This window comes from Aquarana catesbeiana, linkage group LG10 (assembly GCF_042186555.1).
Source record: "Aquarana catesbeiana isolate 2022-GZ linkage group LG10, ASM4218655v1, whole genome shotgun sequence".
In the NCBI taxonomy this organism is placed as follows: Eukaryota; Metazoa; Chordata; class Amphibia; order Anura; family Ranidae; genus Aquarana; species Aquarana catesbeiana.
This window is the reverse complement of record NC_133333.1, coordinates 30064036-30087987: the sequence shown is the minus strand read 5'-3', so window position 1 is coordinate 30087987 and position 23952 is coordinate 30064036. Positions and strand designations below refer to the sequence as shown.

The 23952-nt window shown below is 40.7% G+C and overlaps 1 protein-coding gene across 2 annotated transcripts; it reads right to left on the bottom strand.

Moving 5' to 3' along the window:
* Positions 1–5100: 5100 nt before the first annotated feature.
* Positions 5101–15968, bottom strand: LOC141110518 (formyl peptide receptor-related sequence 3-like). 2 transcript variants are annotated; one of them, XM_073601901.1, is made up of 4 exons: positions 15825–15968; positions 12907–12990; positions 7429–8445; positions 5101–5304 (listed from the first exon to the last, which is right to left on the bottom strand). In XM_073601901.1, the coding sequence occupies exons 1-3, from the start codon at positions 15956–15958 to the stop codon at positions 7449–7451; spliced, it is 1215 nt and encodes a 404-aa protein (XP_073458002.1). In that variant the 5' UTR covers positions 15959–15968; the 3' UTR covers positions 5101–5304; positions 7429–7448. The 2 variants fall into 2 exon arrangements, with proteins under 2 accessions (XP_073458002.1, XP_073458001.1); XM_073601900.1 differs by having other exon boundaries at positions 5101–8445.
* Between the last annotated feature and the right edge of the window lie 7984 nt (positions 15969–23952).

Genomic DNA, 23952 nt, shown 5'->3' with positions numbered 1-23952 from the left:
TGCTTCCGCCCTGCAGTGTCATGGAGACGGGTGGGGGCCATCTTCCCCTCACTTGTCTCCATGCACAGCCACAGGAAGAATCCGATCGCCCCGCTGCTGCCGACGGCTCCAGTAAGCGGCAGAGGGCACCGGATCGCAGCGGGGGGGGCCCTCTCCCGCCGCCTATAAAAGGGATCTCGCGGCAAATCCACCGCAGAGACCACTTTTATCATGTACCGGACTGCCGGCTGAACACGGGGATACCAGGGTTATGGCAGCTAGCTGCTGCCATAACAACGATATCCGTTCTCAAAGTAGGGACGTACATCGGCGTGTGGCGGTCCGGAAGTGGTTAAAGCATTCTAAAAAATCTTGGTAACAGCAGCCTCTAACAGAAGACATTGGTTAGTGAGATTTGGTGTCAGGATCTTGATGCCTAAAGTTGAGTTCCAGCTTAAACCTAACTAGCCTTAAAAACGTCCCCTCACCCTCTCCTACAGTACTACAGAAATAAATACTCTTGCGCACAGGTGTGTAAGCTAGATGATCCAAAGGGTTCAAAAAGGACAATGAATTTCGGCCTTGCTGCTCTCCAGGATGGGAATATCCTAGTAGTAAACGATAAGAAAGAAAGAGAGCGCACCAGCCTAGTGCATCATCCCAAGGTATATTTATTTTATTAAAACCAAGATTAAAATCTACTCACAAAGGTAGGAAGAAAAAATCGCACTATTAACCGCCAGCAGCGGTTCGTACGTCCTCTTCCTAGGACCTGGAAACTGCTACCAGTGGACCAATCGCCTTGTGATCGTTAATAGTGCAATTTTTTCTTCCTACCTTTGTGAGTAGATTTTAATCTTGGTTTTAATAAATAAATATGCCTTGGGATGATGCACTAGGCTGGTGCGCTCTCTTTCTTTCTTATCGTCTCCTAAAACCTATGCTGACTAGTGTAGAAAAGATGTATATACCTTTTTTTCAGCCCACTCTGGTCTGGTCATGTGATCCCCTGTGTCAGCCAGTGGCAGCTGCAGGGGAGAGAATGCTTGACAATGGCTGGTAAAGCCTGGAGCAGTGAAGTCACCCATAAGCTTCCTATGGACCATCCGCTGTTGCCTCTTCTTCCTCCCTCCTGCCTCCCCTGCTGACTGACATAGGGGATCCAGACCACATGACTGGACTGGAAAAAAAACAGCATGAGGTACCCTCCCCAATTCTATAGCAGAACCTTTGTGTCATTTTTTGGGGGGGCCTCCTGCTTTTATTTATTGTTAGTTTCGGGATTCCCCCTTAAACTCCATACCAGACCCAAAGCGGGAGATTTACTAAAACCAGTGCACCCAAAATCTGGTCCAGCTGTGCACAGGCATGTACTGGCCATCGGGACTACAGGGAGCTTCCCGGTGGGCCGATGGCTCAGTGGGCCGGTTTCAGTGAAAGCCTGTCAAAGTAATGGCTTTCTTGGTTCGCCCTCAACTTCACGCAGTGATATGAGAAAGATGAGAAAAATACAGAGGAGAATAAGTGAAATAATAAAAGAGATTAGTGAGGACTCCTTATGTTATGCTACTTATGTTTTTTTGCACAATTCCGTATAGTTTATATACTGTTTTTGTGCTTGTTTGCACAATTAAAGTGGGCAGGTCTGGATGAAGTCCAGGGCCAAATTTTTGTCCCAGTCCAGCCCCGGCTGTGCATAGTAACTAATCAGCTTCCAAGTTTTATTGTTAAAGCCTAATTGAACAAGCTGAAGTTAGAAGCTGATTGGTTACTATGGACAGCTGCACTAGGTTCTGGGCGCAGCAATTGTGGAGGCCCCCCATTAACATCGCTATCAGACGCTCATCTAGGATAAGGGTTTGGTATAGATGAAGGGAATTCCTGGCTGCTCTGGTTATATAAAGAACAGGGGGGGCTGGAAGCTGTCATGGCTGTCATGCCATCAATTTAAACACACGTTTTTTCTCACTGGCAGGGCTAGAGCATCCCCCCAGTGTGTAGTGTAAAGCAATTTTGCATTTTTAATCTTTCATTTTAAGCATTACTAAAACTGCTGCTCCCTGACTAATGGAGATTTTACTATTTTTTTCTTTAGTACATGTTCTCCAGGACAGTGCCCACCCATGCCATTTGTTTGACAATACCTAGCATTGTGGCCAAAAAAATAGTTATTACTGTTTTTTTTTTTAATATGGCCTCCAATTACATAATGGGGTTTGGGTTCGGCTATGAACTTTAGTCATGTTTGCCGAACCTGCCTCTAACCAAACCCCGGTATGTTTGGCTCTTCATTAGTGTTGTTAAGCTTAGATGTTAAGGGTTATATGGTTTATGCGCTGGGATAAGGGATAAGAGCTGAATCTAGGGGGGAGGTAAATTTAGGATGTTAGGTGTAATCCTGGACTCTAAACGCTCCTTTTGGCCCCACATCCAATCACTATCTAAAGCTTGCCGACTTAACTTAAGCAACATCTCCAAAATACGCCCCTTCCTAACCAACAGTGCTAGAGAGCTCCTGGATCACTCATTGGTCATATCTCTTCTCGACTACTGCAACTCCCTCCTCATTGGCTTACTTTTACATAGGCTATCCCCCTTCAGTCCATCATGAACACTGCTGTCAGACTCATCCACCTTACTAGCTGTTTAGTGTCTGTTACTCCTCTATGGCTGGCTTCCACTCACCCAGCAAATTAAATTCAAATATTAACAACAACCTACGAAGCCATCCACAACTTGGCCCCAGCTATATCACTTAGCTAACCAACCAAATTATTTTCTTCCTTCCTCCCAAGACCTTCTGCTTTCTAGCTCCCTTGTCACCTCCTCCCATGCTCACCTCCAGGACTTCTCTCGAGCCAGTCCCATCCTTTGGAACTCCCTACCCCAATTTGTCACCTGTTAGGTGATCTCTGAAAACTCAGGTCTTCATAGAAACCTATTCTGCCCCCACAACTGTCCTTTTTTTCTCCATCAGCTCATCTCCCACAGTTCTTACCTTTTGTATTACTTGACCCTCCCTCTAGATTGTAAGCTCTAATAAGTAGGTCCCTCCAATTCCTCCTGTATTGAATGGTATTGTACCTGTACTGTCTGTCCCATGTTGGAAAGCACTGGACAAACTTTTGGCGCTATATAAATCCTGAAAAAATAATAAATAATAAAAACGTTAAAGCTGAAACCAGGGCTGGAATAAGTGGGGCCCCCTTGCAAAGGTAAAATTTAGGTTTTGTCTTGGGGGACAGGAAAAGGTGAAATATTTACCATATTCCTCACTCCCCTATGCTTCCCCTCTTCCTATGACCAGTCCCCCAATTTGCTCCTCTTCACTACCCAACAAGTCGTAGCTCTGCAATCTATAGAGCAGCACCCATTATGGCTGAAGCCTTCATTACAGTTGGTTTTACTTTCTGAAAGTCTATATTACCCATGTTCACATTTTGCAATCACGGATGGATATTTTTCATCATGTGAATAACAGTTACAAGATAAACATCAAAAAACTGCTCTTAGATTAAAACCTTTTGATATTTTAACAGAATCTTGAGGGTTTGGTCTCATGAAATGTTTATCCTTCAGCCCATCTTCTGGTTTCTTCTATCGCCGCTTTAGAAGAAAACTCGTGTTCAAAGTTCCTTATGTTCTTTTTAACTCTGTCCTGCTTCCAGCAATATAGAATTGTATAATTTACTTTTCACACAGGCCATACAATGCCAAAGAACCTTTTCAAAATACAATGGATCTCTTCCTGGGCCTCCCGTCCCACTGGGAGACCCGATCCACAATCCGGCACTTCCACCGGATAGGCTGAGTTTGGAACAAAGCCGGAAATGGCTTAGTTCCAGTCTCCTATGTAAAAACACAGAAGCGACTTCACTTTTGGTTTACTCGGCTGCCAACGGCGCAGATTTAAAAAAACTACAGTATTCAGAATCGCTGTTTTTGGCGACCTGAATATTTTGAAGTGTAAAGGAGGGATGTGGGGTCTTTTAAAGAGTACCTGACACCACCTATTACTGTCATAAGGGATGTTTACATTCCTTGTGACAGCAATCAAAGTGATCAGATTTTTTTTTTTGTAAAGTAACAATGTTAAAAAAAAAAAAAAATAAGAAGTAAAAAAAAAAATTTAAAGCGCCCCCGTCCCCATGAGCTCACGCAGCAAACCGCATGCGTAAGTCGTGCCCGCATATGTAAACGGTGTTCAAATTACACGTGAGGTATTGCCGCGACCGTGAGAGTGGCAGCAATAACTCTAGCAAAAGACCTCCTCTGTAACCTGGTAACCATTACATTTTTTTAAAACGTCGCCTATGGAGATTTTTAGGTACCGTCCTTTGTCGCCATTCCACGAGTGTGCGCAATTTCAAAGAATGACATGTTAAGTATCTATTTACTCGGTGTAACATCATCTTTCACATTATACAAAATAATTGGGCTACCTTTAAGGTTTAGTTTTTTTTTTAATTCATGAAAGTCTTTTTTCCCAAAAAAATGTGTTTGAAAGACTGCTGCGCAATTACCGTGTGACGTAAAATATTGCAACGATCACCATTTTATTCTCTAGGGTCTCTGATATTATATATATATATATATATATATATATATATATATATATATATATAAAATGTTTGGGGGTTCTAAGTAATTTTTTAGCAAAAAATACGGATTTTAACTTGTAAGCAACAAATGTCAGAAGTAGGCTTAGGCATTCTTTGCTGTCAAGCGAAGCTATGAGCGCTGCTGGCATCTGAAACTTCCAAGTTTAGATATGTTTACTTTCCACACATGTTTTGTAACTAAATGTTGTTAAAGGATATGTTCACCTTTTCTAACGTGTTACATGTTATACCCATATTCAGGGTGTAACATTTAACATATTAGAAATGCATCGCCCCAGCACCGCCTGAGTTTTTTTTTTTGACGGTAGTCTGTGAATGGGAAACTACAAGTTCTGATAGCCTTTGCAGCTGTCGGCTTGTGGTTCTCAATGAACTACCAGAGTGCTGTTGAGCTCTCCACGCAGTCAATAGAAGGTAAGTCCACACATCACCTCACTAGGAGGAGGTGATGTGAAAAGGGGATTTTTAAGTGCCACAAAGGTACCACATCAGTACAATCTGTTATAAAAACACACATTTTATTTATACAAAAGTCAATAGAACATATGCATCAAAACATATTAGAAGGTACAATCAACATGTATTATGACCATTTCATGCAGTCAAAGCGTGTTTAAGTACATATGGATCGGGTATGTCTGGATTGATGCGTTTCACCCAAATGAGGGGCTTCCTCAGGATCCACGATTCAATATCAACAAATCTAAATATTAATAAACAGCACAAACAATATATTAATAAAAAAACATACATGAAACATAAGTATATACAATACATCCTATTATTTCGGTTATTAGAAAATAACTGAAAACAACCATGTCTAATAGGAGGAAAAAAAACTGGGTACAGGAGGTACAGGAAGATAGATGCACAGACAGTCTGCAGGACCGTGGTATTACACCCATGATCTGCTTTTTGTGGGTGCAATGCTTTACAGATCCTAACAAAAAAACAAATAATTGCTTACTAATAATAATAAATGCATATTTTAAGGACACAGCTCCCAATCTCCTCTGCAGCCTCAGCTGCACAAAATAAATGGATAGGAATACCTCTGAACAGAGCTTCCCGTTCATTTGCAAACTGAAGCACTAAACTCAGTATACTATGCCACAGTTATGAATGAATAAAGTCAGTGATTGGTATGGATCACTGCTCTATTCATTAAGACAAGGAAGGGGCCAGTAAATATCACATTAACTGGCTCCTTCAACACTCTCCTTCCTGACAGTTCCCCCGTAGCAGCCGGCGGGAGAAGGGAGGGGGAGACCCAACCGTGCAGGATGAAGGGGGGCAGAGGATCACACAGGGGCCTAATGACAGCAGGAGGTGGATGGGAGGGGTGGAGGGGTGGCGCCAAAACGAAAAAATCCCCTCTAGTTTCCCCCTGCAGCTGCTGAAAGGCTGCCGGAAGAAAATGGAGGGGATTGGTTCCTCTACATGCCGCCTCTCCTATCCACCTCCTGCTGTGATTGGGTCCCTGTGTGATACTCTGGTCCCCTCCCTTACCCCCTGCAGTGCTGTTGATTTCCCCCTCCCTTCTCCCCCCAATCAGGACTCCTGTGACCCCTGTAAGTTGCCCCTGACAAGAGCCCTCCCTCATCATCTCGAGTTCCTCATATAAGTATATGACAAGTGTTGTCTGCCTTGAGTTCCCTACTTCTAGACTACAAAAGACCTCCTCCTTATGTTATGGAAATGAGATGAGATTTCAGTGCAGTAGATGCAGAATTGACAGCTAAAACAGGAAAATATTTTTTTTTCAGGATTAACACACTTTCTGTACTTCCAATGTTTTAAAAGAAAAGTTCGGAAAAAAAAAAAAAATTCATATGCACCTGGAGGGCTGCAGCACTGATCCCAGCTGCAGCTGTCCACCACCTTTAAAAGAGAAGTATGTTTTTTGTTTTATTTTGCAGTTTCATACTTACCTAGGTGAATGCAGCATCGCTCCAATGCTGTATCTGTCCCCTGTTGCTTCTGCACTGAGAACCGAACGATCCAACACCGCCAATCAGCAGCTCTCCGCTCTGCCCCCCTGCGCTCACTGGAGCGCTGAGCTGTGGAGGGGTGGGGAGCGGCCATCTCAGGGTCTCAGTGGGTTGCTGAGAGGCTGAGACAGGTATTGGTCCAGGCACCTGGCGGATCCAGACTTTATTGTTGTGATGACGCGGTGCCTGGACTGATTCCTGTGACATCAGCAGAGAGCAGACTTCAGCTCTCACCTCTCTGCTGAAAATGGATCACAGGAGTGCAAAACGAATTGCACTCCTGTGACCCATAGGAGAAGCCCAGCCAAACTAGCTCAGGCTGGACTTCTCATTTAAAAGTGAGAACTGAGCGATCAAACACTGCTGATCGCACAATTCTTGGAGCTCAGCCTGCAGAGAGATGGTGACTGTCTCCAGCTTTCTGCTCTGCCCCTACAGCGCTCATTGGAGAGCTGAGATATGGAGGGGGTGGAAGGGGCTGGCTCAGGTTCTCAGCAGCTCCTTGAGGAGCTGAGTCAGTTGCTGGTCCAGGCATCTGGATCGATCCAGACTGTAAAGCCGGTATCTTTCCCAAACTTTGACTGGGTGCTTGAAACTGAGAAAGGGTCACAAGAGTTCAGAACTAAATGCACTTCTGTTAATCACAGGAGAAGTATAGACAAAAAAAGCTTTGGCCATACTTCTTCTTTAAAGGAAACAAAGTATAGGTACTTGAGCTTGTATTGCAGAGATTTTTGTTTTGTTTTATATTTGTCCAGACATACACTTTATTGTGCTATTATACAAAGCTAGCCATCATGATATAATTTACAGTCGTGGTAAAGAAAATAGCACACCAAGATTAGCATAGATATAGTTAAAGCGATGAAGTTTGCAGATTTGCATTGGTATGTGTGGTGGCCCCATCTCTGCAGCCCAATTCAGAATCTTCATTGAAAGCTTTGTTCAGTGTGGCTGGCAAGGACTTGATGAATTTCTTCTTAAAATCATGGCAGAGGAAGACATAGATAATGGGGTTGATGCAGCTGCTGAAGTAAGCCAAGCAGATAGTAATTTCAGAAATGAGTCTATCAAGGCTCCAGTAATTTCCACTGAGAGTTATGAAAGGCCAGGTATTATATGGAAACCAGCAGATGAAGAAGCACATTATGACAGCTATGATGAGTCTAAAAGGACGTCGAGATTTATTTGGTTTTCGAACTTTTCTAACCTTAAAACAAACCAGGGTATATGATATCAAAATAATTGTGAAAGGGAAGGCAAACATGCATATATTTTTTAAGATGAACATTGTCTTTCTTGTCTTTATCTTATCTTCGTTATCATAGTACCAGCCTTTAGGAAAACATTCCGTGATTTCTTCATAGATATGGTTGAATAGAATATAGGGGATGCTGGTAAGCAGGCTCAAAACCCAAGTTAATATAGAAATGATACGTGCTTTCCTGGGTGTTCTGTGTATTTTGGTCCAGATTGGCCACAAAATGGAAACACATCGGTCAATGCCAATGATGGACATGAAGTAGATACTAGTAGACATATTTATGTATAGTAGAGTTATGCCGATTGTACAGAGATGATGATCGTAAGAAATATGAAAATACAAAGCCCACTCTGAGATCCGCAGAGGAAGAGAAATACACTTAATAAAATCAGCAATGGCCAAGTGGAGGAACCAAACTGAACTTACGGTCTTCATCCTAAATCCAGCAATCCAAATGACTAAACTGTTTCCTACTAAACCCAAGACTAAGATCACACTGTACCATGCGATAGACATTTTTATAATGCTATCTGTATCAATGTAAAAAATATCTTCATCTGTATCAGAGTCGTTCAGATTAGAATAATCGCTAAAAAAAAAAAAAAACAACAAAAAATATTAACGTCCTATAGAATATCAATATGAATAATATCTAAAAATTGCACTCCTACAACCTCACAAGTCAAATTAAAGTCCGAATAAGCTTTCAGTTTGATCTGCTACATATATTCCATGTCTAAAAGACAAAAAAGAATTCAAACATTTACAGTTTGTTTAGTTTAGAAAGAAGCCACAACCTGATTAAAAAAACCTGTCCCCTGACAGCATGCTGCAGAGATGGACCCTTGCTCTCTGTGTGGAAGCGAAAGTCTCCCTGTAGGGCAGAGGTTCTCAACCCTCTAGGGCCGTGACCCCCTTGATAAAATTTCCCAAGTTGAAGGGACCCCTAACAGTAAAATTTTCATAGCGTGCGTTGTCAGCACCCAAGGGAAGACAAGTAATTTGCACCCCTAACCCACGGACATTTAGAGCTCCCTGAGTCCCTTCCACTCATACAGTATTAAAACCCCTTATGGTACATTTTAGGATGTACTACTCTCTCTTTATTCTCCTTCCTTTCCCTTTTATCTCTCTCTATCCTATTGTCTTGTTTTTTTCTTCATCCCTCTCTCTAGCCGTTTTTGTTCTTTCTCTTATTCTTTCTCTCCCTTTTTCTTTGTTCCCCCCCCCCATCTTTTCCTCTCCCTTCCATGTATTCTCTATTTGTATTCCTTCTCTTACTCCTTGGTGGGGGGGATGGGATGAGTGGCAGTGCTGGTGGGGGTGGGATCAGTGGCAGTGCTGGGGGGAGCTCTGATCAGCCAACTTAGGTGCTTTTGATCAAGGTCATCTGCTGATCTGAGAACTGTAGTGGGGACTTTTAATGGCAACATTAAACACAGGTAGTGTTATTCACTGTGTCTCCAGCTCTGTGGTGTCTCACAGCAGTGACACCTATGCCGAAATTTAGGAGATAGGGTCTCCTCCAGCCCCTCCCACTTCACATTCCTCACCAGTCAGCTGATCTCTAGTCTCTGCCCCCAGCCATGCCGTGAACTGAATGGGCGGCTGCGAAGAGGCTGAATGGGCAGCCTCCAGGAACAGCCCAGCTGGGCGGCCACAGGCTCCAGGGACAGCCCTGCTGGGTGGCCGCGAGAAGGCTGGGAGAGCGGTGTGGGCTTCAGGAACAGCCCAGGATTCGGTGACCCCTGGCAAATTGTCATTTGACCCCCGAGGGGGTCCCGACCACCAGGTTGAGAACCACTGCTGTAGGGGTTCAATACACCCCCTGCTGAGCCAGATCTACAGCTCATGCTCACTGCTAATGTTAGACCACTGCAGAGAGACTAAAATTTTTTGAGCATTTTCATATATACAGTAACACAAGTCAAATAGACCTCGTAAAAGAAAACAAAAAGAGATACAAAAATAAAAGGAAAATCTTGGCTAAGTACACAACATAAGTGTAACATCATTAATGAAACGAGAAAGAACAGAGTGGCTACTTTTTAAAGAAACATTACAAACCTCTTCAGCATAGTGATTAAATATACAGTGCATCCGGAAAGTATTCACAGCGCTTCACTTTTTCCACATTTTGTTATGTTACAGCCGTATTCCAAAATGGATTAAATTCATTATTTTCCTTTAAAATTCTACAAACAATACCCCATAATTACAACATGAAAGAAGTTTGTTTGAAATCTTTGCAAATTTATTAATAAAATAAAAAACAAAAAACATGTCCCCGCCCCCTCTGACATCACGGGGAAAGCCTCAAGGAAGTCCCCGTCAAGTTCCCATGCGTCAGAGGGGGCGGGGTCACCATGTGGCCATGCCCTCCATTATTTAAGAACCGTCAGAAGACGAGAAGCGTCACACAGCGGGAGCCTCCTATCATGGATGCGGAGCGGCCCCAGAACAAAGAAGAGAAGAAGACGCCACGGAGGAAGATGCCGGACGAGAACACCGGAGCAATAGGCAGAGGATCGGAGGAAGAAGAAGATGGAGGAAGAAACCAAAGGAAGATAGAAGAAAGAAGAAAGAAGATGGAAAGAAGAAGCATTTAAATAAAGCAATTGTCAAAAACTGTCTTTTGTAATTTTTAACATTTTTGACACTTTTTTTGTGAAATAGTAGGGGTACCCCCTTACCAATTCACACAGGGGGGCTGGGATCTGGGGGTCCCCTTGTTAAAGGGGGCTTCCAGATTCTGATAAGAGACGCCCACCCGCAGACCCCCACAACCACCGGGCAAGGGTTGTGGGGATGAGGCCCTTCTCCCCATCAACATGGGGACAAGGTGCTTTGGGGGGGACCCCAAAGTACCCTCCCAATGTTGAGGGCATGTGGCCTGGTATGGTTCAGGAGGGGGGGCCGCTCTCTTGTTCCCCCTCATTTCCTGCGGCCTGCCAGGTTGCATGCTCAGATAAGGGTCTGGTATGGATTTTTGGGGGGACCCCACGCCATTTTTTTTAAATTTTGGCACGGGCTTCCCCTAAAATCCATACCAGATGGTCTGGTATGGATTTTGAGGGGGACCCCCACGCCTTTTTAAAAAAAAAAATTTTGGCGCGGGGTTCCCCTTAATATCCATACCAGACCTGAAGGGCCTGGTATGGAATTTAGGGGGACCCCCACGCCATCTTTTTTTAAATTTTGGTTTGGGGTTCCCCTGTGGGGAAATCCCATGCCGTTTTTTTCAATGAACTTTTACAGGCATACTATAGACACCCCCCAGGTACGAAATTTGAAGGAATATTACACTTTTATTGTTTCACTTTAAGCATTATTAAAATCACTGCTCCTGAAAAAAGTCTGTTTTAAAAAAAAAAAATGCATTGATCCATGTCCCCTAGGGCAGTACCCAGGTCCCCAAAACTTTTTATGACAATACCATGAATATAAGCCTTTAAAATTAGCACTTTTGATTTCTCCCATAGACTTTTAAAGGGTGTTCCGCGGCTTTCGAATTATGCCGCAAACACCCCAAATTGTTCGCTGTTCGGCGAACTTGCGAACAGCCAATGTTCAAGTCGAACATGAGTTTGACTCAAACTCGAAGCTCAACACTATTTAGGGGTTAATCCTCTGCATTGCTGTTTTATCATGTATGCACAGATCCTCCCCTCCTGCATTGTCTACCTTGGAAAGAACAAGCAAGGTAGCCAACCTCATCCTACACATGCTCAGTTGTGTCTTTTATGCTGGAGAAAACAGTTACTTGTTCTCAGAGCTAGCCAGGTCACATGATATTGGCATCACACATGTGGGCGTGTATACCGGCTGTAGTGTAAATCACCTTCTACCCGAACTCTCAGCACTGAAGAAACTCTGCAATTTATCATGTAATCGTGGTATACAGATCATCCAAAAAGGTATATATAGTGGCAATATTTTAATGTAAAAAGAAGATTTATAAGCTGTGGGCACTGGAGGGGGGGGGGATGGGCGGATGAACTATTTTCATAATACTGGGTTTAGTCACACGTTAAAGATTTACAAATAAAAATCTTATGTTTAACCGCTTCAGCCCCGGAAGATTTTAACCCCTTCCTGACCAGAGCACTTTTTGCGATCCAGCACTGCGTCGCTTTAACTGACAATTGCGCGGTCTTGCGACGTTGTACCCGAACAAATTTGACGTCCTTTTTCCCACAAATAGAGCTTTCTTTTGGTGGTATTTGATCGCCTCTGCGGTTTTTATTTTTTGCGCTATAAACAAAAAAAGAGCGACAATTTAAAAAAAAAACTCAATATTTTGTACTTTTTGCTATAATTAATATCCCTATTTTTTTTTTAAAAAAAGCAAATTTTTTCTCAGTTTAGGCCAATATGTATTCTTCTACATATTTTTGGTAATAAAAATTGCAATAAGCGTATATTGGTTTGCGCATAAGTTGAAAATAGGAGATAGATTTATAGCATTTTTATTATAATTTTTTTTTTTACCAGTAATCTGTGATTTTATCGTGACTGCGACATCATGGCGGCGGACACATTGGAGAATTTTGACACATTTTTGGGACCATTGGCATTAATACAGTGATCAGTGCTATAAAAATGCATTGTTTACTGTAAAAATGTCACTGGCAGTGAAGGGGTTAACACTAGGGGGCGATCAAGGGGTTAATGTGTTCCCTAGTGTGTGTTCTAACTGAAGGGGGGAGGGGACTGACTAGGGGAGATGACAGATCGCTGTTCATACTTTGAACTGTTCATACTTTGAACTGTTCATACTTTGTATCCCTGTTCTCGCCGTGTTACGAGCGATCGCGGGAGTCCGGCGGCACTCGCATCGGCTCCGGGGGAGAGCTGAGGGCACGTGCGCCTCCAGCGGCGCCTGCGCCCCTAGTGGCCACTAGAGGGAGTGACTTAACATAACGGCGATTCGCCTGCCCGTGCCATTCTGCCGCAGTACAACTGCGGCAGCTGGTTGGCAAATGGTTAAATGATCCTGTGTATCTATTCATGTTAAAATTATAAACAAATTTGTATGAGAAATAAATACCTGAGTGTATAGTCAAAAGTCTCATCGGAGGTTTCATCTTTTGAGGAAGACGTGGTCATGTTGAAGTTCCTAAAGTAGGGAACACTGAAACCACAGGGAAGAGAAATAATTTGAATGTACTGTAAGCTTTTTCTGTTAAATACAGTATACAATCTTAGACTGAATTACTTTATCATTACTGGAAATTAAATGAAAGATAACAAATTGAGAACTGCCAGGTCCATCTGATGAAACGCATCAATTGTATGGTGACATCACCACCCTGATATGTGGACACACTGATTAGAGGGAGTTTGATAAACAGGCAGTTGTGGATTGTAATTAGTACCGTATATACTCGAGTATAAGCCTACCCAAATATAAGCCGAGGCACCTAATTTTACCACAAAAAACTGGGAAAACTCATTGACTCGAGTATAAGCCTAGGGTGAGAAATGCGCAGCTACTGTAAGTGGAAAAGAGGGTCAACAATGCCCATTTGCAGCCTCACTGTGCCCATTTGCAGCCTCACTGTGCCCATTTGCAGCCTCACTGTGCCCATTTGCAGCCATAGGCCCCCCGAACTTCAAACTCGGTAGTTAAGGGCTCCTAGATGCCCGCTAGCTGCAGCCAAAATGTGGCGTCTCTGGACCCAAAGGGTCTTGAAATGACATTGCTGCAGATGGACACAGTTGACCGACTTTGGGGCCCCGTATCTCAGGGCCACTTGGTGCCAGGAATCCCAAATTCGACGTACAAACCCAGTGGAACTATCACTACAACATATCCAAAGGGGTATCTACCACCAAGTGGCCCCGAGATACAGGGCCCCAAAGTCGATTCAGAAAATGTCAAGCACTTTTCTGCAGCAGAGAATGACATTTTCCAAACTGAATTTGGGGCCCCGTATCTCGGGGCCACTTAGTGCTAGGAACCCCAGCTTTGGATATGTTGTAGTGCTAGTTCTACTGGGTTTCATCATGTGGATGGCCGGGTGCGTGTGCTTCACTTACCTGAGGAAGAGATGGCACCAGGATGCGGTATAAGAAGGCAAGTTGGCAGAGGCATTGTGATGCTTTGGGCAATGTTGTGCTGGGAAACCTTGGGTCCTCCATTTATGTGGATGTTACTTTGGTATGCATGTCTCAATGGGTCAGGGCTGTTTTAGCAAAAGGGAGCCATAATCAATATTAGGTGGGTGGTCATAATGTTATGGCTGATCAATGTATGAAGTTTTTAAAAAAAAAAATATATATATATATATATATATATATATATATATATATATATGTGTGTGTGTGTGTGTGTGTGTGTGTGTGTGTGTATATATATATATATATATATATATATATATATATATATACATATAAATAGAGAGAGAAAGAGAGAGAAAGAGAGTACTGCGCAAGAGTCTTAGGGGGGTGTGAAAAAATTCTGTAAACTAAGAATACTTTCAGAAATAGAAGCGTTAGTTGTATATTTTTATCAATTAACAAACTAGAAAGTAAATGAACAGAAGAGAAATGCAAATCAAACCAACAATTGGTGTAACCACCCTTTGCCTTCAAAGCAGCATCCATTCTTCAAGATACACTTAGACACCCAAGTTGCTCAATTTGTCTCAGTTTGGAAGGGAGGGATAGTATTATTTCCAATAATCAGGCAGTGTAGAATGTATTAAGTACATCATTAAGTATTATTATTATTATCATTATTATTAATAATTATATTATTATTCAGAATTCATACTGTATAGAGCCAACAGTTTTCACAGCTCTTTACAATAAGCACTTGAATGCAATAAAATGGTGCAAAGTTTTCAATAGATAGAGAAGCCCATCCATATGGGGGAACAAAGTGCTGCTCACCCCAAATTATGTAACAAAACCAAAAACAGAGACAGAAAACCCACAGGGGCTTTTAGGCAGCAAAAAAATACAAAATAAGTCAATTGAATATCTAAAAAATATATTTGATCGATACAAATTTACATAAAGTTTCAAAAAGAAAGTGTAAATATAAAAACATGACCTCTGGTATATGTACCCTCTATACTACACAGGATGTCCTAATGGCATAGATAAACAACATTATATACATGAAAATGTTTTCAAACTTGATATACTGCTCAAAAAAACCAAACGCGTTTCGATTTATGCTAGTTCAAATCTTCCTCAGGGGGATAAGACTATATTTATTGGAGAGGTTACAGGTAACCAGAGTATATACTAAAAAACACATAAGCAGGTGGGTTTCAGAACAGTCGCCCAACAAGCTGACACACTGGGCCCCAAATTGAGCCTACGAGAGATCACATCTGCTGAGTGGGAGGAAAGTGAGACACACATGTACCTTAATTCAATGATAGATTAAGTGTCAGCTCCTTATGTGTTATATAATTGGAGTTCCTGCTATGTATATACAATTATGGAATCTCAGATGTGGACAGTCCAAGAGTTTCATTTATATGATGACAGTATTCCCATAGGAGACAGGGTAATAAAGGCAAGCCGCTGTATAGCAAAAAATCCTCACACAGAATGATGTGGTGTGTTGGCTCCAGAAGGCAGTATAGAATTTATTAAATAAGTCCTTAAGTATTATTATTATTTTTATTATTAATAATAATATTTATATTATTATTCAGGATTTATTCTGTATAGCGCCAAGAGTTTGCACAGATCTTTACAATAAGCACTTGAATGCAATTCTTTTATGCATTTAGTAATACACTGATACTTTATCTGTACAGGTGTCTAAAAAAGAAAAAAAGATACATAAACGTGTACAACACTTACAATAAAAACCTGTAGATTTCTGACTGTTCATCAAAATTGATCTAAGGTCTGTCCACCTAGGGCCTTGCTAAAAATGGATCTTAGTCACACAACATCTATGCACGTTCCATTTACCAATTATTTTCAATCAGAAAGAAATACCTGTCTGAAGTCTTGTAGTCCGAAGTCTTATTTTCCAAGAAAGAAATGTTCATGTTGATGTTCTCAAAGGTTAGAATGCCAATGCCACAAGAAAGAATAAAATTATCATCTGAGTTTGTTCTGTTAAAAATCATTCATAATCTTATCATTGATGTTTTATCTTCACATCCTTTGATGGAAATTACATGATACAAATTGGTGGCGTTCACACAAATTAAATTGAGAAAATATAGTACAAGGACATGCAACAATCTTTATTGCTGACTGTTCTAAAACCCAAATTCATTTGATCAATTTATTTCTCTAAATATTTTCTTTTATAACTGGATAATAAAAAATGATGACCGTATACAATCATATTATTTTGAGAATAATCACATTGATATCAATACAATTGAAATAGGAATGTTCACAAATCATGTATACCCCTAGAATGAAGAAAGAGAGATGAAATGTAAGATCTAGCAATGAGTGTTACCATTTAGAAGCTAAAAAAAAGAATGTTATATATATATATATATATATATATATATATATATATATATATATATATACACATATACACGTATACACAGTATCTCACAAAAGTGAGTACACCCCTCACATTTTTGTAAATATTTTATTATATCTTTTCATGTGACAACACTGAAGAAATGACACTTTGCTACAATGTAAAGTAGTAAGTGTACAGCTTGTATAACAGTGTACATTTGCTGTCCCCTCAAAATAACTCAACACACAGTCATTCATTTCTAAACCACTGGTAGCAAAATTGAGTACACCCCTAAGTGAAAATGTCCAAATTGGGCCCAATTAGCCATTTTGACCTCCCCGGTGTCATGTGACTCTTTAGTGTTACAAGGTCTCAGGTGTGAATGGGGAGCAGGTGTGTTAAATTTGGTGTTATCGCTCTCACTTTCTTATACTGGTCACTGGAAGTTCAACATGGCACCTCATGGTAAAGAACTCTCTGGGGACCTGAAATAAAGAATTGTTGCTCTACATAAAGATGGCCTAGGCTATAAGAAGATTGCCAAGACCCTGAAACTGAGCTGCAGCATGGTGGCCAAGACCATACAGCGGTTTAATAGGACAGGTTCCACTCAGAACAGGCCTCGCCATGGTCGGACAAAGAAGTTGAGTGCACGTGCTCAGCGTAAAATCCAGAGGTTGTCTTTGGGAAATAGACGTACGAGAGCTGCCATCATTGCTGCAGAGGTTGAAGGGGTGGGGGGGTCAGCCTGTCAGTGCTCAGACCATATGCCGCACACTGCATCAAATTGGTCTGCATGGCTGTTGTCCCAGAAGGAAGCCTATTCCAAAGATGATGCACAAGAAAACCCGAATTGAAGTTTAGTCTTTTCTGAATTTCTAATATGTCTGTTCCGATAATCTCACCACCTCAAAGAGGAGCAGATCGTTTGTGGTGGTTCCCGGGAGAGACTCAGAACAAATCCCCAATGCAGCAAGCCGTGTGGTCTCCCCTAGATGCATTTCAACATTCTGTCTTTGTCAATAGGCGTATATATACACAGTCATGGTCAAAAAATATTGGCACCCCTGCATTTTTGTCAGATAACGCAGGACTTCAACAGGAAAATAGTTGCAATTACAAATGTTTAGAAAGTTCCAAAAATGAACTGGACAAAATTATTGGCACCCTCAATGTAATATTTGTTAGCACACCCCTTGGAAAAAATAACTAAAATCAATCGCTTCCTGTAACCATCAATGAGTTTCTTACCCCTCTCTGCTGGAATTTTTGATTCACCAACTGCTCCAGGTCTCTCAGATTAGAAAGGTTCCTTTTCCCAACTGCTGTTCTGAAATTTTTTCACAGGTGTTCTATGGGATTTAGACCTGAACTCATTGCTGGCCATTTCAGTACTCTCCAGCGGTTTGTCCATTTCTGGGTGCTTTTTGACGTGTGCTTTGGGTCATTGTTCTGCTATAAGATCCATGACCTCTGACGGAGACCCAAGTTTGTGACACTGAACCCTACATTACACCCCAGAATTCTTTGTTGGTCTTCAGATTTCATAATGCCATGCACACAGTCAATACATCCAGTGCCTGAGGCAGCAAAGCACTCCAAAACATAATTTCTTTGTGTGGCACACAGAGACACACAACAGAAAGGTTGAGTCAATTTTTCACCATTTGAACGGTTGCCAGTGTGTTTTTTATATTGTCAGCACCTGTTAATTGATACAGGTGAGTTTAATTACAAATTACAAGAGCATCACAAACGTGGAATTCTTTTTTTTTTTTTTTTTAGAAGGTGCCAATAATTTTGTCCAGTCCAATTTTGAGGTTTTGCATGGAATGTGTCAGATTTGGCTTTTTAAGAGTTTCTTATGACCGCTGAAATGCACATGTGAAAGCAGATCGACATTTGGGAACAATATTACCAGAAAAAACAAAATTTACGTATCGAAGAGCGCCAACGTTGAGGGATCTTGTTGCAAAAAATGTATTAGACCCTCCCTCTCAGAGAAGGTTTTCCTTCTTTTATGGGAAAGGTTTTTATCCCTGCAAGACATGTTATACATGCAGGCATACAGATGAAACAAAGAAGAAGAAATGTAGTTTTAAATCCACAGGTACTAATAGAGAGTACCAGATAAAAGAATTTATATCTTGCCGAACAGAGGGAGTAGTGTACCTTCTGGAATGTCCATGTCAATTCCAGTACGTAGGACGAACTAAAAGGGAATTGTGGAAGAGACTTAGGGAACATACCCAAAATATAAAGAATGGCTATCCAAAACATAGTTTGTCGAGACACTATGATCAATATCACATCTCCTCGCTGAAAGTATGGGGAATTGATAGATATAAACCCCATTGGAGGGGGGATAACAAGTAATAAAACTTAGCCAGTCAGAATCTCGCTGGATCCATGAGCTCCGTACTTTGACGCCACTAGGACACAATGTGGAATTTGATCTCAATTGCTTCATTTCGAATTTTTAAACTTGGATTTTTTAGTTTTTTAAATACCCTTCTTAATTTTGGTTATGGAAGTAATTAACATTAATTATTAGTAATTTGATTGAATATCAGATTTGGTGTCATCTGCTTCCGTACAATTATCCTTTCTCATATCCTAGGAAACTGGCCCTGGGAGGTCTTTTATTATACATAATCTATTTTGGAATATTGTAGTGATGTTTATGGGATATTCTTCAACTTTTTAATAAGCTATCCAAAAATAATTTTAATTTTAACTATATTATGGTCCTCTTTGCCATTTGGTGTTACATTATCAACTGTTATCTTTCTGCCTTATTTTATTGTGCATTTGGAATTATCATATTGTCCAGTAGATGGCAGCTTAATTTAAAATTGTTATATTGTCACTTGTAATGCTTTACTGCCCACTAGAGGGAGCTTTCATATACTTTATTAATTTTTTTATTAATTATTTTATTAATTATTTAACAAGTTTATCGATTAATGCCCGTAAAATGATTTTAACTCTTTGATTATAACACTGAACTTATATATATTTATATTGTATCCTTGTATGTAAATTGCTTTAGACGAATGATTGGTTTTTATTCCGACGCTCGCTGAGCAGAGGTTACTATAGTTAACTCCCTGCTATATGAGTGATGTCCTTATGCCTGTCTCCATACCCTTTGAAAAAGTGACGTGACAGTCACGCAACGCATTAGGAGAGGCGGGTTTCATTCGGCTGCATTCAGCTTCCCGATCACGGCCGGGATCGGTGAGCAGTTGTAGTGTTCGCTCTTGGCATTGTTTTCTTATGTAAGTGGATAACGTTTAAATAAATTCATGATTTTATATACTACACTATGGAGTGCTTCCCTCTTTGTTTCATATTGAGCTGATTAACTGGAGCAACCTGGGAGCAGAGTACGGTTCAGGTTTAGAGACCCTTAGGGGAGCTGCCATCAAGGAGATTGTGAAGCTGCTCTGACCATCTGTATTTCGCTTACAGGGCTGCTATCGCTCAGCCGTGAGGTGAGAGGCTGGGGGGACTATTATCTTTACACACCTTCCATTCATCACTGGTCACTCCTGGAGGAACTTTTCTTGCACATCTCTCTAATTGAAATTGTCACGATTGGGATTTGATTGTCTATGGGATCTTTTGAGAACACTTTGTCTATATTCACTGTTTTTTTGGATTTTAATATTCAAGTTATTTGCAATACACCTTTGTCGAGCGTTGCATGTCATAAAATGCTCTATACTTATTAATGAAATAAGGCTTAATTGATGCTGCACTGATTGCTGTGTTGCACTTGCTTTACACATAATTTTTTTTCAGTACCATTTTCATTACTGTATACGTATCAAGGCTAAATTGATGCCGCACTGATTGCTGTTTTGCACAAATAATTTTTAGGTATTAATTATTTTCATTATTTATTTATTTATTTTGGAATACACTTTTGTGGAGTGTTGTTTTCAGAAAATGTTCTTTACCGATTAAGGCTGAATTGATGCTGCACTGAGTGCTGATTTGCACTTGTTATACACATTTATTTTTAGTGGATTAATTAATTTTAAGTTATCATACTTTTTACACTTTCATGTTGCACGTATTTATTTGCACACTGGTTTTAGTCATCTGTGTACTTTAGTAGTGTGCTCTTTTGAACTCACTATTTTATAGAAAGTAATACCTTATTTCACATATTGGAAGATTGTCTTTCCTACCCTTGGATATGTACTAAAGTATATTTTCTATTAGGCTTTATTACCAGTCAGTCTGGAAATGGGTTTATTGTGATTCCTAGGGTGACATCACTCACTCGGTATAGAGGAAGCCATAGTTTTCACCTTAGTTTTGGACTGTAGTGACTTCCTTCTTCTCTGTTACATAAATGGGTGGGGTGCTTTAGTCCTGTTAAATGGCTTAGTACCTTGGGGCTAGGGCAGTGGCTTAGAGCTTATCACTTCTGCTTTCCCACACTGGTGACACTGCATGCATTGATGAAACAAGAAAAACTGCTCCAGGTGAGTGAGTCTCTGGTTAATCCCCACACACACTAGTCAGGTGCTAGCCCAGCGCGCATGCCGTGTAACAAAAGGAAATGATTCTGGACGGCTGCACTTCCAAAAATCCTTTTATTGAAGCTTCATATGACAAGTGGCAAAAACAAGTAAAAATTTGTGCTGAGCTGTAAAAAGCAAGCGGCCAGCAAAGTTTATAGATAACAAACAAAAAGTCACATGCATAAAAATGATTGCGGCGCTGAAAAGTTCAAAATGAAATTGAAGAGTGGGAGGAATCCAATCACCAAATATATTGTGCAGATGTAGAAAGAGTCACTCGTCACCACGTGGTAATGTAGTCTGCTTACCAGAAGGTGTTAAGGATTAGGCATAGATGATAAATTCTCAATAGCATCCAGCAAATCCAGCCCACTGGAACCCCTCATCAGACCACAACATCCGTGGGATTTCCTTCACATATAAACATCTCCCAATGGTCACTTCAGAATTAGGCATTCAGGCATGTAGTCATCATATATCCGGAAAAGAAAATGAAGGACCCATAGTGAAGCCTGTAATGATAGATAAAAAAACTTTTATTGTAGTAACTTACAGTTGAAGCTTAAAACAGCATGCATCAATGATAGGAACAAACGGCTGCAGCAATCAGCGTATGGATGTCAGCCTGCCTAGCCTGCCTAGGCAGGCTGACATCCGTACGCTGATTGCTGCAGCCGTTTGTTCCTATCATTGATGCATGCTGTTTTAAGCTTCAACTGTAAGTTACTACAATAAAAGTTTTTTTATCTATCATTACGGGCTTCACTATGGGTCCTTCATTTTCTTTTCTCGGATATATGATGACTAGGCAGGCTGACATCCGTACGCTGATTGCTGCAGCCGTTTATTCCTATCATTGATGCATGCTGTTTTAAGCTTCAACTGTAAGTTACTACAATAAAAGTTTTTTTATCTATCATTACGGGCTTCACTATGGGTCCTTCATTTTCTTTTCTCGGATATATGATGACTACATGCCTGAATGCCTAATTCTCATATGACAAGTGGTTGACAGATGGAGCAGGGGACAAAGAGGTAGATGCATTTTGCGCAAATGTTAGCACTTAGTAATGACTAAGTGCTAACATTTGTGCAAAACGCATCTACCTCTTTGTCTCCTGCTCCATCTGTCAACCACTTGTCATATAAAGTTTCAATAAAAGGATTTTTGGAAGTGTAGCCGTCCGGAATCATTTCCTTATGTTACACTGCACGCATTGAGTTTGCATGTTCTCTGTGTGCTTGCCTGGGTTTTGACTACATAAGCCCAAGACAAGCTGGTAGGTTAAATGACCCTAGGTTAGGGTGTGTATGCACATGAGCTAGGGACCTTAGATTGTAAGCTCCTTGCGGGTGGGGACTGGTGTAAACAGACAATATATGTTACTTGTTGCATTGTTGGTGCTGTGTAACTACTTTTGATTAAAAAATAATGGATAGCTATGCAACACAGTAAGTTATCAGCTCGCTGATTTTTTAATAAGAGATCAAGCAGCATAAGCAAATCAGCAGTAACCCACAGCAACATTTTTTTCAAGCCAAAGTGCATACACTGCCCTCCAGCGTTTACATTTATAGCAATTACATAAGACTTCATCAGAGAACATTAACAACAGTAAATGATAAAAGACTTCTGCAATTCCCTTTTAAAATGTCTATACTAATACTAATAGGAAAGTAAAGCACATCAATGTTATAAACATTAATCCTGTTTAAAAATATGAACCAGTAGAAAAGACTTTTTTCAGTTTGAAGTTGTGAAACCAATATACAGCTGTTGTGGGGTTCAAAATCATAGAGAATTCACAACATAGGGAATGTATAGGTAGCATGTGATTTATGGGAAATAACTGCATTCACTAAGTCCTGCAGCTTTACAATACAGATCTGGGGGACCAGTACTTCACTGGTTAATTCTTATATGCAGCCCTGGCACTTGCCACAGATTGGAGGCTCAGTGGCTGTTCCTGGAGGGCCATCACAAGTGCTATCTTCTAGGTATGATGAGGTAGCAAATATTTCTATAGTTTTTAAATATGAACCCTTTTTATCTCTAGGTTATGTTTTTAATTCTACATTAAAGGGGTTGTAAAGGCTGAAGGTTTTTTACCTTCATGCATTCTATGCATGATGGTAAAAAACCTTCTGTGTGCTGCTCACCCGTCACCCCCCTATTACTCACCTGAGCCTCCTTTCAATCCAGCGATGTGCATGGGAGCCTCGGTTGTATGGGGTCCCTCTCTCCTCAGTGGCTGAGGCACAGCAGTGGGAGCCTTTGCCTTTGGGTCCCACTGCTGTCAATCACAGCCAATGAGCCAATGAGGAGAGAGAGGAGGGTGGAGCCGGTGGATGCATAGACCAGGCTCGGAAGTGAGCAGGCACCAGTGCCCCCAATACAAGCAGCTTGCTTTTAGGGGCACTTGTCAAGGGGAAGGATTCAGGAGTGTCGGCAGGGTCCTGAAAATATATACTGTATTATATATAATATCACTTTAACTAACACCTCAGCCATTAAGTGAGAGGCTGGGGGGACTATTATCTTTACACACCTTCGATTCATCACTGGTCACTCCTGGAGGAACTTTTCTTGCACATCTCTCTAATTGAAATTGTGATGATTGGGATTTGATTGTCTATGGGACCTTTTGAGAACACTTTGTCTATATTCACTTTTTTTTTAATTTTAATTTTCAAGTTATTTGAAATACACCTTTGTCGAGTGTTGCATGTCAGAAAATGCTCTATACTTATTAATGAAATAAGGTTTAATTTATGCTGCACTGATTGCTGTGTTGCACTTGCTATACACATAATTTTTTTTCAGTACCATTTTCATTACTGTATACGTAGTAAGGCTAAATTGATGCCGCACTGATTGCTGTTTTGCACAAATAATTTTTAGGTATTAATTATTTTCATTATTTATTTATTTTGGAATACACTTTTGTGGAGTGTTGCGTTTCAGAAAATGTTCTTTAATGATTAAGGCTGAATTGATGCTGCACTGATTGCTGATTTGCACTTGTTATACACATTTATTTTTAGTGGATTAATTCATTTTAAGTTATCATATTTTTACACTTTCATGTTGCACACT